Raw genomic sequence first — 13,035 nt, forward strand, 5'->3', positions numbered from 1 at the left:
GAAGGCCTCCTGGAGGAGATGTGCATTCAATAAAACTTCAAAGGCAGGAAGAGTAACTGCCTGTCAGATTTGAGGAGGGAGGGCGTACCAGGCCGGAGGCAGGACCTGGACGAGGAGTCGGTAGCAAGATAGGGGAGATTGAGGCATAGTGAGAAGGTTAGCAGTAGAGGAGCGAAGTATGTGCACTGGGCTGTAGAAGGAGAGCAGCGAGGCGAGGTAGAAGGGGACAAGGTGGTGGAGTCCTTTAAAGCCAATGGTGAGTTTTTGTTTGATGTGGGGGTGGAAGGGCAACGATTGGAGTTTTTTGAGGAGTGGGGTGACATGTCCTGACCATTTTTATAGAAAAACAATCCAGCGACAGTGAAGTAGGGACTGGAGTGGGAAGAGATAGGAGCCTGGGAGATCAGCAAGGAGGCTGATGCAGTAATCCAGGCAGGATAGGTAGAGTGATTGTATTAACATGGTAGCAGTTTGGATGGACAAGAAATGGTGGATTTTAGCCCCACACTCTGGGGCTGTGACCCCAAAGTGTAGTTTCTTCCCCACCCTGTGGCTCTACACAGGGCAAGATCCTGGGTTGTCTGTCCCGTTCCCCTCCCTTACCCCCCACCAGAAAGTAAGCTTGTTGTGGGCAGGGAATGTCAGTGTTTATTGTTGTATTGTACTTTAACAAGCGCTTAGTACAGTGCTCCACACACAGTAAGTGCTCAGTAAATACGACAGAATGAATGCATAGCGAGAAGAAGAGAGCGAGTCGAAGCCCAACCTTTTGACCCATGTGAGTTGCTCATTCTCCGGGGACCTATCGGGGTCGACGGACGAAGGCATTTTGGGAACTCCGTGTGTGTGCATGTGGGCGCGTGCCCATGCTCAGAAAACCACTTTGTCCTGTGCTCTCTCCCAGGAACTGTATCCAGCATTCTGCATTCACAATGGAGGGTCGGATCTGGACAGGCTTCCCACTGCCAGTACCTGCATGAACTTGCTGAAGCTTCCCGAGTTTTATGACGAGAACCTGCTTCGGAGCAAGCTACTGTACGCCATTGAGTGTGCCGCTGGGTTTGAGCTGAGCTGAGCCGAGCCCTCTGCCGAGGAACGAACCAGTGCCTACCCCCTAAGCGGCCCCGACTCGCCGACCCAGGGCCTCGGACTAGGTTTCCACAGCTCTCCTGCCTTCTCAAATGCCCCCTTAGGTTTCATTTTTCTTTTCTTTTCTTGGTAAACATACGACTTGTTCCGTAACCGTCACTTATCTCACGTCGACCCTGCTTTATTCTGACTCAGAAATAACAAATGCCGTGCACGGTGTGGCTGGATTAGTGTTTATGCCGAGAAGAGCACATTTTCAGAACAGTGGCAACTCAGTGAAATTAACCAAAGATGAAGCTTTGGCTTTGTGCTGTTCGAATATAAATAACTTCAGGAGCTGGCAATAAAGTTGTGTAAAATGCAGCACGTTGCTTAATGGAATACGACAGGGTGAATGTCCTGTTATAAATCTTCTAAGTGAGAAAGGGATGTTTGCAGACATCCTGGAAGGTGGGGAAGGGCTTGGGGGTAGGGAGTGGGGGACAAAATGTGTATTATTGAAACCCCACACTGATCCTCCTGTGGTAAAATTGTTTACAGACCTTAGCCACGGCAACTAAAACAAAATAGCATCTGTTTCAGGCTGCCACCTGCTTCCGAAATAATAGGCTTTAAAAAAGTAGCGTTTATCATATTTTATTTGTGCTTTCTAAGGGATTTTCAAAGATTGGATTCGCATGCTTATTTTAAAGTGCTACATTTGGGCTGCATCATGATGAGGTGGACATTACCTTAGCCAGATGTAAAATATATCTGCTTCTCTGTTCAGTTTCTGTCTGTCTCCTCCTGTACCTTTACAGATTTTTTTTCATATGTATCAATTTCCCATGGCATACACAGTCCATACAATAGTAATGACTTTGGAAGAAAGTATATTGTAACATCTATTAAAAATCATCTGAACCAAAGTATCAGGCTTTTTCTTTTCGCTCTGAAGCCTGCTGGATTCATAGCCTTGTTATGGCTTCGCTCTCCTCCCTCACCACATCTGTGCTGTAGAAACCAATCGAACTGGTTATTTTGGGGGCCAAGCAGCTTCTGTGGCCATCTGCTGCCTTGCGTGGTTTTGCTTAGAAAAGATGGTGGAAACGGGTTGCCGAATGTAATTTGATGGCCAGGGAAGAAAACTCGAGTTCTTCGGCGAGAGGAACGATCTCTAATAATAGGCACTTTATTGGGTCAGGATTTGTGTTCACATTTAATTTAACTGATTAAAAACAGTAAACAACTCAAAAGATCAGTTGTGAAAAACAAGCGCACCCTATTTAATGTTACAGAAAAGATCACCAGAATTTACAATCAGTCTCTGTTCATCTCTTATGCTGAAGGTATTTTACTGTCATTGGAGGCTCTGTTGGACATCATTTTTAATTGACAGTAACCAGCAATATACTTTTAAATGCGAGAAGACTCTGATACTTTTAAGATATTTACTAGTATCACAATAAAAATGTATAATTTCTTTGGGTAATAAATGAAGTGTTCAAATGCTATTTGTAGTCTTGATATACAGAAATAAAATAATGGTTTTTCTTTTTGATTTTGCTTTAAGCTGCTTTATTTATGTTGAATGTTATATGCTTCACATATTCCTTACTTGAGGAGTTTCAAGGGAATAATATTGTGCTTTCAAGCTTAGACGAGTATTTAGGATTAATGAGGGATCGATGGTTGCCACTCCTATTTCTTTTATAACTTTATTTTTGTATACCTGTAAATGATTTTGAAATTGCATTCATTTGCTCTAATTTCAGGGCCCTGTTTTATGTGTCCAGTGGAGTGGCTTATGAAATCTTTCAACCTGCCGGTCGTGGCAGCTTCCAATCCATGGTTCAAGGCTTTGTCTCTAGTAGCCTCTGATGTCTCAGAGACTTTTGAAGTCTGATCAGCCAAACCAGTGCTGTGATGGGGCCACAGATCTAGGCCCAAGAATTCCTTGATGTTAGACTTGGCTCTGACCAAGACTTAACTATCGTCATTTCACCCTCGTTGCTTGCCTGCCCCCGGGGAACAGGGCTTAATTCCAGACCCTTCACCTCATTCACTTGTTTCCTCCTTGTGAAATGGAGGCTGCGCCATATTCCTCCCGTTGCTACCGTGAACTTTGAATAATTATGTCTAATCAATTTGAAGAATATCTAATGAACCATTTTACTCTTTATCCTTTTTGCTACAGGATTTCTGCCTGGAGAATGTCACAGATATATGGCTTCCTGTACCTCCCCTGGGAAATTGCCCTCAATTTCAATGGTAGAACTTTTCTCCTGCTATTCAGCTTGAATCTCAATTCAATTAGTTAATGCCTAATTTTCCATGCAAATGAGGGGCAAGGAGACTATGAAGGACTGAGATCTTCTGAAAAACCCAAACCTCATAATAGCTAATAGTTTCATTTGCCTCCCCACATTTTACTTGAGCAATAATTACAGTTGGAGAAAAGTCAAATTTCATTCGTCACTGGTATGTTATTGAGCTTCTACTCTGTGCAAAGCATTATAGTGAGTGTGTGGGAAAGTACAACAGAAGCAGTAGATCTGGGTCCTCTCTTCAAGAGGATTCAGTCTAATGGGGGGGGAACCAATGAAAACTACTTACAAATCCCAGGGTGAGGAGGGACAAGAACAAGCGTGGCTCAGTGGAAAGAGCATGGGCTTGGGAGTCAGAGGTCGTGGGTTCTAATCCCGGCTCTGCCGCTTGTCAGGTTGTGTGACTTTGGGCAAGTGACTTGAAGCAGCGTGGCTCAGTGGAAGGAGCACGGGCTTTGGAGTCAGGGCTCATGAGTTCGAATCCCAGCTCTGCCACTTGTCAGCTGTGTGACTGTGGGCAAGTCACTTAACTTCTCAGTGCCTCAGTTCTCTCATCTGTAAAATGGGGATTAAGACTGTGAGCCCCACGTGGGACAACCTGATTCCCCTGTGTCTACCCCAGCGCTTAGAACAGTGCTAGGCACATAGCGCTTAACAAATACCAACATTATTATTATTATTATTAAGTCACTTAACCTCTCTGTGCCTCAGTTCCCTCATCTGTAAAATGTCTGTGAGCCCCACATGGGACAACCTGATCACCTTGTATTCCCCCCCAGTGCTTAGAACAGTGCTTTGCACATAGTAAGCGCTTAACAAATACCGTCATCATCATTATTATAACAGGGTCAAGGATGAAATACCTGAATTAAATAATTGAACGTATAGTTGAGTAGACATAGGTACTTATGTTCCGAGGATGGGAATAAATATAGAACTTAATGGGGTTAAGTGAGTTAACACGGCAGGTGTCAAGGGAGGCTTCCTGGAGGAGGTGAACATTTGAGAGGACTTTGAACTCGGAAGAACGTGGACTGGTGGATTTGGAAGGAAAGGCAGTGCCAGGCAGAGGTAAGAGAATTGGGAGTTTGGGAGGAGTGAAGAGAGCTGGGGAACATCGGGTGAAGAAAACTGATGTGTAATGTTTTCTTCACCGGATGTTCCCCAGCTCATTGTCTTTGCTCCTCGCAACTCCTGTCGAAGCCAACAGGAAAGAGTTTCTGCTTGATTTGAGGGAAATGGTCAGCATTGGAGGTTTTTGAGGAGTGCAGAAATATCCCTTTGTATTTTCCTTTATCTTTCCTTGATGGGGGTGAGATCAGAGCTGGACTTAGCTCCAATAGTGGGTGACAGTTCCGTATTGCCCTCCATGTCTGCCTTCTTCTCTTGAAGTCATGCTCAGCCACAACTAAACCCTGGTTTCCCAAGTACACAAACTAAACTGCTTATCCAGGACAAGCTGCCCTCTTTGCTAAGATGCTTCTGTGTGGAGTTGCACCATTCCGTTGCCCAGGAAACATTTTTGGGTGTCATGGACACAGAGTGGCAACATACCATAACATACTGAATGTTCAACAGATTGGCAAACTGGAATGTGCCCCAGTCAGAAATCTATTCAATAAAAGGAAAATATCTTCCGGGTGTTCTGTATACTTTTATTTATGAAGTAGAAGCAGGGTAGCCTAATGGAAAGGGCACAGGTTGGGTATCAGGAAATCTGGGTTCTAATCCCGGTTTTACCATTTAACTTAATGCTTCAGTTTCCTTAACTGTATGTATCTTTAAAATATGTATATTGTCTGTTTCCCCCACAGAACATGTCTAACGCCTGTGTTGTGTTGTACTCTCCCAAGCGCTTAGTAAGGTGCTCTGCACACAGTAAGCACTCAATAAATTCCACTGATTGATTCAATGTCTATTCTTTCTCCCCTTTAGACTTTGAGCCCCCTGTAGGACAGGGACTCTGATCTGATGGTATTGCATCTACCCCAGTGCTTAATACAGTGTTTGACATCTAGTAAATGCTTAACAAATAGCACAGTTGTTATATTCATGTTTCCACAGTAGGCAAAAATGATGACCTCAGGACATCACAGCAACTCTACCAGGAGACCTTCCCTGGTCCTCATTTGCTCTTCTCCCACTCTCTTCTCTGTCGCCCTTGGATTTGCACCCTTTATTCACCTGTCCCTCAGCCTTACAACACTTATGTACATATCCATAATTTACTTGCACTGAACTATGTGACCTTTGGATATTTGCCCCTCCCCAAACCCTATGGCACTTATGAACACATCTTTAAATTATGCATTATAAATTATTCGTATTAATGTTTGTCTTACCCCTCTAGACTCAACTCCTGTGGGCAGGGAATGTATCTACCAACTCTGTTGTATTGTACTCTCCCAAGTGTGTAGTTGTATAGTGCTCTGCGTACAGTAAGTGCCCAGTAAATATGATTGCTTTGTTGACCTTTCCCAACCCTATATCCCTATAGCCTTCCCCCTGCCCCGATCCAAGTGCCACTCCAACACTTACGAATCACCTAAGCATATGGATACTCATATACCATTATAGCACTTAGATTTGTAGCTTTATAGCCTCTTCCTTCTATCCCTAATTTATTTCAGTGTCCTCCCCACTAGACTGTGAACTCGTTGAGGGCAGGGATCATGCTTACTAACTCTCTTGTTTTCTCCCAAGTATTTAGTGCAGTTCTCTGTGCTCAGTGGGCTGCCAATGATCAGTCACTCAAGCCATGATACTTATTGAGCGCTTAACTGTGTGCAGAGCACTGTACTAAGCATGAGAGAGTACAGTACAAGAGAGTTGGTAGGCGTGTTTCTTGCCCACAAGGAGCTCACAGTCTACATGGGGAAACAGACATTAATATAAGTAAATAAATTAGGGATATATGCATGTACAATACTTTTAGTTGTCCGGAAGCACAGTGTGGTCATTGAGGGAGGGAGAATGGGACGTTTGTGGCACCTAGGTGAGACCGACAGCAGCCGGAAACCTGTGTTTGGAAAGAGGCAGTCATCTATACCTCCTAGCCGTTTTCACGGATTCAGTCCCTGACTCCTGGAAGCTGGCAGAGAGATGTGCTTGGAGGCTTCTGGAGGACGGGAGGTTCTCTATTCTGCTTCTCTTGAACTCTTCTCCAAAGCTAAATATAGTAAATCTAGTTCAATGTGAATGTGAGTAAATGTAGGTCAGTGACTGATGGAGGGGAACCGGGGGAGATAACAGAAACCCAAGGGTAGAGCTGTGAGATCTATGCCCCGAGGCAGGAGTCAGCAGAGAGCCAGGCAGAGCAAGGGAAGGGAGGCTGGCCCAGAGGCTGGCCCAGCCTTAGGAATGACTTGAGCTTCTGGACATTCTTTCCATTCGGTGCCTGCAGCACGCCAACTCACCTGTTTATCCATCGCTCCCTCCTGTCTCACCAAAACAAAAATGAGAACTGCTTTACCAAAACAAAATTATTTTTCTAAGGCCCTCCTCTCCTATTCCCATCATTGATGTGTTGATGTGTGGGGGTGTAGGTTGCCTTGGGCAAGAAAGCCTCAACTGGACTGGGGATGGATAAAGCTGATCTCAGTCTTGAGAAAAAAAAAATCTGCTTCTCCCAGAAAGCTGCTCGTTCAGTAATGTTGGCCATTTAGTTTCCTTTTCTCTTTCCATCCCTGCCTCTAAGAAGAAACCTTCTTTGACTGGGCCTGCTGCCTGGTACACCATGGGGAGCTGCCTGTCTTGAAAAAGGTGGGGTCTCTCTTCTCACTGTACATTTCATGGCATATAGTTGCCAAGCAGATCATCCAACTGGATTTTTTGGTGTCTGCTCACTGGGGCACTAATCAAATCCTACCCTTCACCCAGGGCCCCCGAGAACATTATCTATCCTCTCCACACCACTCAGACCTACCAAACAGCCTTTGTGTTTTGGTTGCCTTTACCTGAAACTTCTCCTTTCTAGCCAAGCCTTTTTAGACTTCCCTCAAATGTCTGTCACATCTTTAGGGCTTGTGTCTTTCTTGTTTTCCTCTAGTGCTCTCTCCCTGAGTTCTCTCCATCCAAGTAAATCAGTCTTTATTGAGTGCCTACTGAATGCAAAGCGCTGTAGTATGCACTTGGGAAAGTACAACAGAAGAGCTCACGTTTCTTGACTACAAGAAGCTGACCATTTAAATAAACATCATATCCATCTGCTTACTTGTTAGTGACTTGGTTGAATATCCACAACCTGAATGTTTAGTTAACTAATGCCATCCACCCCTGCCCATTTTCCCTCCCTACTGCATCACCTGTGCACTCAGTCGTCACCTCCTATGCATTTACATAATCACTCCATAAATGCACAGCACTTATGCACATGAACCTATTGCTTCTCCTGCCTGTAATGTAATCACCCCTGCTAGAATGTAAGCTCTTTCAGAGCAGGGATCATGTCTGTTAATGCTATTGTACTCTCCCAAGCGCTTAGTATAGCCCTTTGCACTAAGTGCTCAGTAAATACCATTGATTGATGTGACTACTGGGGACTGGTTGTCATGCTGGTTATCACTGAATTGCTACTCTGCCTGGCTCGCCATTGCTATCCCATTAGAGCGGAAATATCCTTGCCGCTTTGGCCAACATATCCCCTGGCCCAAGCAGGGCCGGCAGACCGAGACCTGATAGGTTGATTTGTTGAAACGCCATCTGTAAATAAGCTTCCCTGGGGAATTCATTGTTTCTCTGATCTCAGCCACTTCCCCAAGGTTTGGTGTCAGAGATTAACTATAAATTGGCCTGACAATGTGGTAATCTGGAAACCCTTCAACTAACTGTGTGGGCTGCCGAATCACATAATCATTTTAAGTGATACATTTTAAATGCGTTGAAGGTTCATATAATAATTGATTAGTCACTGGCACAAGAAGGAAATTTATATGAGCTCAGTTCTCCCCTTTGGGACCCTTGACTGTTGGAGGGTGAAAAAATAGAAGTGAATAAACATCATTCATAGTCTAGTGAGTCCTAGGCTATATCATTTTAAAATGGTGATTAAAATAGTGATGTGTTGTGTATATGCAGGAACTGTCAACTAAAGAGCTCAAAGTGTTTTCCAGATGTCATTACTCGCCTTCACCCTATCCTTCTGGACAGTTAGTGTGTCCAGAACCATTGACTTATAGGGCTGGAGAGCCTCCCAAATAAATCTCATCCACGCAGCTTTACCTGAGCCATTTCAGTGGATGAGTAGAACGTTTGTAAAGCTCTCTGGGAAAGGAAAGACCATTATTGAGTCAACTTTCAGTCCTCTTGTCTGTAGGCGAATAAGCTCAGTTCTTTCAGCCTTCATCCTTGGGACCTACACAGTCTTCCTTTCTAACCCTTTATTTTAGAGTGTTGTATCCAGATCGACTTAAAGTTCTCCATTCTCTTTTCAATTGGGAAGCTCCCAATCACAGGTCCCTCAGTGTGAACTGCAGGCGACTTGGGGTAACTGCCCCAAACCCTGTGCTTGGAGAGGGGCAGTCACTGCCGACTTCTGTTTTCCCCATGTGAGATCAGGAGTCACTATGTGATTTCCCAGCCTTTTCCCCTCCTCCCAGACCCTTTCCTGCTGGGAGTCAAGGGACTGGGGTTTTAGTTGAGGCTCTGCTACTTGCCTGCTGTGTCAATTTGGGCAAACCACTTCACCTCTCTGCCTCAATTTTTTCATCTGTGAAGTCGAGATAAAATATCTGTTCCGCCACTTTAGACTGCGAGTCCTATATGGGACAGTGTCGGCTTGATCTGATTATCTCAGATAGATCCCAGAGTTTAGCCCATCGTGAGTGTTTAATAAGTGCTATCATCATTTTTTCCTAAGCTAACAGCTCCTGTTCTTCTTTCTTTTTTTTTAATGGTATTTGCTGAATGATTATTAGTGGCCAGACACTGTACTAAGCATTGGGGTAGATGCAAGCTAAACAGATTGTATACAGTCCTGTTCCACGTAGGGCTTACAGTTCCCATTTTACAGATGAGGTAACTGAGGCACAAAGAAGTTAAGTGACTTGCCCAAGGTCACACAGCAGACAAGTGGCGGAGGTGGGATTAGAACCCAGGTCTTATGACTCCCAGACTTGTGTTCTTTCCACTAGGCCATGGTGCTTCTCTGTGAAGAAACTCAATGTGGATTTATTCTTCCCTGCTACCACCCCCAGATCCCTTCTGGGTATGCAGAATTGTTGGATTTCCACACTGCTGAATGGCACCACCGTTAGAAACCCCACCATCCCTCTGAGTATCATGTTACCCCAAGCAAACAAACAAACAAAAATTCCAGGTAAGGGAAAAGTGCAGAGCTGGAGAGTTGGGTCTGTAAGTAGTGGACAGGACACAGAGAGTTGTAATGATCCTTCACCCAAACAAATCTGAGTCACTAAAATCATCCCCTTCCGCCACACAAAGGGCATAAACATCTCTTGCATTCAGAACCATTGCTGCATTTCAAAAGTTGATTTCTCCCCTCTGGGGAAGATTCCTCAACCTCTACCTGGCAGTCTTATGGCGAAAGCAGCATACCCAACAGGAACCTAGGGCGATGAGGGACTTTCTCATCTTTCCCAGCCCCAGTTCACATTCTGAACAGCTGCTTGTAAAAGGGTGTGTGGGAAACCCAGACGGCCTGGGATGAAAGGGGACATTGCAAAGAATGGATGATCTGCACAGCTGATGAGGGAAATTTCCCATGATATTGGGCCACTGGGTGGAACTCGGGTGGGCTGGGGCTAGGGCTTCTAGAGATTGATGATGCTGCAGGAGGGACCAAGGGGTGAAGCTTGATGGGAAGCTACTGCTGTGCTCTTTACCCTGCCAGAGTGAGGAGAAGCAGTGTGACCTAGTGGATGGAGCATGGCCCTGGGAGTCAGAAGGACCTGGGTTCTAATTCCAGCTCTGCCACTTGTCTGCTTTGTGACCTTGGCCCAGTCACTTCACTTCTCTGTGCTTCACTTACATCATCTATATAGTGCCGATTAAGACTGTGAGCCCCATGTGGGACGTGAACTGTGTCCAACCTGATTATCTTCTATCTCCCCCAGCGCTTAGTACAGGCATAGTAAGCGTTTAACAAATACTATTTTTTTAAAAAAAGTGTGAGCACAGTCCCAAATGCCCTCTGACCCATAATGGTGCAAAATCATTTAAGAGTTAACATTGGTAACAAATAAATGCATTTTAACCCATGGAAGGGATTGTCTGTCATGCATGGGTCTCATTAGCCCCATTGACCCACAGCCCCATTGACCCACTCACTGTCCCCTGAGAAGCCTGAAAAACAGCTATGTATGTGAATTTTTTTCAGACCAGCCTCCCCTGATGGCCAAAATCAAGTAGTGTGGTGTCCTTGTTGTTCAAGGGACTTTAAATTTTCAGTGCTGCCTGGACTGTACACGATTGTACCTGCAAGGACTTGTGCCCAAAAGCCTCTTCAGCATTTGTGTGCATTTTAGACATTTTCTGATAGATGTTGGAAAACTCTCATTTTTATTTTCATGTCAACAAGCGTTTAGGATTGGGATATCTTCTGGAGGAAAGACAATTGGTTCAGGAGTACAGGAAATCTCATTTCTAAATCTGGCCCTGTCGACTGCCACTGACTTCCCGTAGAGCCTTCTGCCACAGTTTCTCAGTCTACAAATGGAAATAAAGAGCTTGCCTCTCAATGGGAGCCTTTGATGATACGAAAATGAATACGTAAGAAAATGCTTAGAACTCTTTGGGAGCAGAATGTTGCATCATTTCCAAATTTGTAGTACTAATAATCATGAGATCTGTTAGGCACTTACTCTGTGCCAAGCACCGTGTTAAGTACTAAGAAGCAGTGGGATCTAATGGGTAATAATAATAATAATGTTGGTATTTGTTAAGCGCTTACCATGTGCAGAGCACTGTTCTAAGCGCTGGGGTAGATACAGGGTAATCAGGTTGTCCCGCATGAGGCTCACAGTTTAAATCCCCATTTTACAGATGAGGTAACTGAGGCACAGAGAAGTTAAGTGACTTGCCCACAGTCACGGGCCTGGGAATCAGGAGGACCTGGGTTCTAATCCCACTCTACCACTTTTCTGCTGTGACCTTGGGGAAGTCACTTCACTTCTCTGTGCCTCAGTTGCCTCATATGTAAAATGGGGAATGAGACTGAGCCCTACATGGGACAGGGACTGTGTCCAATCTAATTTGCTTGTATCTACCCCAGCGCTTAGTACAGTGCTTGGTATATAGTAAGCACTTAACAAATACCATCATTATTATTATTACCTGGGAAAGTGCAAGATAATCAGGTGAAGCACAGTCCCTGTCCTACATGGGGCTCACAGTCTAAGTAGGAGAGAATCCCCATATTATCTAATAAGGAAACTGAGGCATAGATAGTTAACTAATTTACTCAAAGTCATACAGCAGGCAATTGGTAGAACTGGGATTAGAACCCAGGTCCTCTGATTTCCTGGCCTGTGCTATCATCACCATTATTGTTATTTTGCTTTCAAAAATTCAATGGGAGTTTAGAGACTAAAACTAGCTGAGAATTGGGTCCCTATCTAATTAGTTTAGAGAATAATTCAGAAAAAATAGACCATAAATATGCCCTCCTGCATAATAACATTACTAAAATTACCATATGAAATAAATACCCACAGAAGGGTGGCTGTTTCCCAGATGACCTGGTTGTAGGGGATTTGCCTGAATTGATTTACTCAGACTGTATAAATTGCTTTCAGGTTACAATGAATAATCAATAATCCTCAATCATGGGAGAAATATGATGCTTCATTCAGTGCCTGCCTTTAGCACTGCTCTAATGCAGAGTTCCTAATTTAACAGTGGGTCAGAAGGGTGAGAACCCTGGCCAGGAGCAAAATCAAAATGCATCTGAAAGTCACAGCCAGTAAGTTCATTCACCCCTGGTGCTCATGGTTTTGAAAGGGTTTTTTTTTGCCTCTGTAAAGGTACCCACAAGATGGTAGTCATCTGGAAGCCACCTCCCATGAAACAAAGGTCAGAGCTTCCCATTAGGGGCGATTCCCAACTCCCTCCTGGAACGGAACCACTGTAACCAGCGGACCCTCTGATCCATCACCCTCCCAGCTCAGTGCACTGAGTCAGGTGAAGAGGCCAAGTTCCAAGGGATATGCAGGCAGTGGGACCCTTAGGAACTGCCTGAAAGAAAACAACCCTGCAGCAACTGAAGCCAGCAGGGCATGGTCATTATGATATTTAGTTAATTACAGTATTTATTAAGTGCTTACTATGTTCCCATAGTGCTAATCACTGGGGTGGAGACAAGATAGGTCAAATACAGCCCCTGTCCCAACTGGAGTTCATAGTCTTGGGTGGAGATAGCTGGTATTTAACCTCCATATTACAAGTGAAGCACAGAGAAGTTAAATGACTTGTCCAAGATCTCATAGCAGGCACCGGGCAGAGCCAGGATTAGAACGCAGGTCCTCTGCTTCCAGGCCAATGCTCTATTCCTTAGGCCATGCTGCCACTTGCCTGTCATTTATTTTAGATTGTCACTTATACTAGACTGTAAGCTCCTTGAGGAATGGGATCATGTCAGTCAACTCTACTGCACTCTCCCAAGCGCTTAGTACCACACTCTGCA

At 44.6% G+C, this 13,035-nt stretch overlaps 1 protein-coding gene across 1 annotated transcript in view; it reads left to right on the forward strand.

Annotated features, from left to right (window-relative positions):
- UBE3C (ubiquitin protein ligase E3C) overlaps positions 1-2,629 on the forward strand; it is a 107,302-nt gene extending 104,673 nt beyond the window's left edge. The window contains exon 23 of the mRNA XM_001510706.4: positions 905-2,629. Coding sequence (XP_001510756.1) covers positions 905-1,075 — 171 coding nt within the window. The 3' untranslated portion in view covers positions 1,076-2,629. The remainder of the gene's footprint in view (positions 1-904) is intronic.
- The last annotated feature ends 10,406 nt before the right edge of the window (positions 2,630-13,035 follow it).

The sequence above is a fragment of the Ornithorhynchus anatinus genome, chromosome 13, assembly GCF_004115215.2.
Source record: "Ornithorhynchus anatinus isolate Pmale09 chromosome 13, mOrnAna1.pri.v4, whole genome shotgun sequence".
NCBI lineage: Eukaryota > Metazoa > Chordata > Mammalia > Monotremata > Ornithorhynchidae > Ornithorhynchus > Ornithorhynchus anatinus.